The sequence below is a fragment of the Vespa velutina genome, chromosome 4 (assembly GCF_912470025.1).
Source record: "Vespa velutina chromosome 4, iVesVel2.1, whole genome shotgun sequence".
NCBI lineage: Eukaryota > Metazoa > Arthropoda > Insecta > Hymenoptera > Vespidae > Vespa > Vespa velutina.
Window position 1 is genome coordinate 1,156,716 of NC_062191.1, and position 2,500 is coordinate 1,159,215.

The 2,500-nt window shown below is 25.8% G+C and overlaps 1 protein-coding gene across 8 annotated transcripts in view; it reads right to left on the reverse strand.

The window, feature by feature from the left end:
* Positions 1 to 2,500, reverse strand: part of LOC124948792 (phospholipid phosphatase 1-like) — a 19,480-nt gene that overhangs the window by 12,168 nt on the left and 4,812 nt on the right. For 2 of the 8 annotated variants that reach the window (XM_047492964.1, XM_047492963.1), the window contains exon 1: positions 1 to 996. This exon is cut by the window's left edge and continues 625 nt beyond it. The exons of 2 other annotated variants lie outside the window; for them this stretch is intronic. Coding sequence is in view for 1 of the 6 variants with exons in the window: in XM_047492965.1 (XP_047348921.1) it covers positions 1,046 to 1,069 (24 nt within the window). In the remaining 5 variants the exon portion in view is untranslated. Of the gene's footprint in view, positions 997 to 1,045; positions 1,099 to 1,980 lie in introns of those variants that run through there. 4 more of the 8 variants (XM_047492975.1, XM_047492972.1, XM_047492965.1 and 1 more) reach the window with 3 other exon arrangements.

A 2,500-nucleotide genomic window follows, 5' to 3' on the forward strand; every position in this document is an offset into this window, starting at 1 on the left:
CTACCTTGACGATAATCAAAGAATCGTCGTCGACAGACCATAATTTTTTTTTATTTCTTTGCTCCCTTTCTTTTTTTTTTTTTTTTTTTTGTTTTTTTTTGTTCTTTTTTTTCTTTTCTTTTTATCTTCTTGTTCAAGAAAACAAATAAAAAAAACCTAAAGTACACAGAAAAATTAATGACGCGATTATTTTCTAACATTTAACACGACAAATTATTGACAATCCAAATGTAACGTAAATACCACAGAGTAAACTTGCAAAAACGATTCGATTTGGTAATATGCATTTTCTCCTCCTCCTTTTTCCTACTTTTTTCTTTTTTAATACTTAATTAATTAAAGAAAAATTGGAATTAAAAAAAAAAAAGAAAAAAAAAAAGAAAAGAGAGAGGACATTTTCCAGAGATACTTTCATGATATATTCCACTTCTTTCTATTATCGATTGGATATTTAAATAATGATAGAGATATTTCTTGTGTAATTTTCTTTCTTTCTTCTTTTTTTCTTTTCTCACAATAGAAATATCGTTAGAAAACTTCCAATCTATCGACTGACTCGTCAAATTTTTTGTATTGCAACAAAATCGAACAAATATCTTTTTTCTTGTATTTTAAATTGATTAAAAAAAAAAATTTAAAAAAAGAAAAAAAAAGGAAAGAAGAGAGAAAGTTCACACAAAAATCATCTTACATAAAATTTACTTAATACGCAAAAGATAAAATTTATATTGACTTGTTAAATAAATATGTGCTTTGTGCAAGATAAAGCAAAAGGAAAAAAAAGAGAGAGAGAGATAAACGATATACGAATACGTTTGAATAAGTCCAAAGAATAATTTTGAACGGATTAAATAGAATATTAGAGAACTTCTCTGCCTCCCTCTCTCCTTCTCTCTCACTCTCACTTTATGTATATTTATATATATATATAAATATATATATATATACACATGTGTGTATACGAATGAGTGGGTATATTCTGGGCCTGATACTCAATTACATGGGGGTCCTCGAAACACGTTTAAAAGATCCAGGAATAACTAACCGGCTGGCCCTGCATCGAGGACATCTTGCTTTCTGTTTAATAAATCTTCAAGACTGCTTAAAACGTATGTACGAATGAAAAACGAAATAAAGAAATTATCAATAATAATTAATGTTCAATTTAATGACATACATATATATATATATATTTTTCTTTTTTGTTTCCTGTTTATTCTTTCGAAACACACATTTCTTTTTCTATAATACTATAAAAATTTATATACATATATATATATATAAATATAAATAATACATATTAGGTTATCTCAAAAGTTTCTTATATTTTCATAACACTGTCAGATAAAGCAACTGTCTGCAGATAGCGTAAAAATCTTTTGGGATAATCTAAAATATATATATATATATATATATATATATATATATATATATATATATATATATTACTTGAAATGATAAAAATACATCGACGTCTCTAAGATAAACTGCTTATCGAAAATATATATTAATATCCGAGATACGATAAGAATATAAATTTTACGAAAGAAATTTGTATCTGTATTAATTATAATAATAAGATCGTTTAATCGTTCGATCGTCTTTAAAAAGAACAAAGATAATATATATATTATATGAGTGAGTACGAATAAATTCTTTTCTTAGGGAGAAAAAAGAAGATAAAAAAAAAAAAAAAAAAAAAAAAAAAGAAGAAGAAAAAGAAAAAGAAGGAAAAAAAAATAAAAGAAAAATTTGTCTCATTTATATGGCAATTAATAATTTCTATTCACAAAAATCTAATTTATCTTAAATTAGATACGTCATATGCTTATAAGATTTCGAACGTATTCATTTTAACGATATAATAAATTTTACATGGATTAAGAAAAAAAAAAAAAAATGATAAAAGACTACGTATAAATAATACTATACATATATATGTATACATATATATGCATATATATATATAAAAGAAAATACCTGATGCAGAAGAGATATACGTTGATTCGATTAGAAATAATAAAGTTCGTCCAGGAAAGTCACACAAGGGAGACAATAGTGCACAGAGATATATCGTAAATCCATTAAAGACCATGGACTCCCAGTGCAAACTTTAGCGATAATTCGTGAAGACATAGAGAGGGAGAGAGAAAGAGAGAGAGAGAGGGAGAGAGAGAGAGAGAGAGAGAGAAAGAGGAAGAGATATCAAAAAAACGATAAGCAGAATCCCTTATTTTCTTCCGCACTTCATTTCACTATCTTTTCACGACGATGTTGATTCGTAAGATCGAAAAAAAAAAGAAAAATAAAAAAAAACGAAAACAAACAAGCACACACACACATACACAAAACGAGAAGAAAACAACACTGATTTATATGATCTTTGCGATGGATCAATGTAAACCATAAATCAATCAATCGGAATAAAGAAAGTTATGAAGATTAAATAGAAGATACGAGTTTGATTGAGTTTAAATTAAATTAAACGAAATGAAATGAA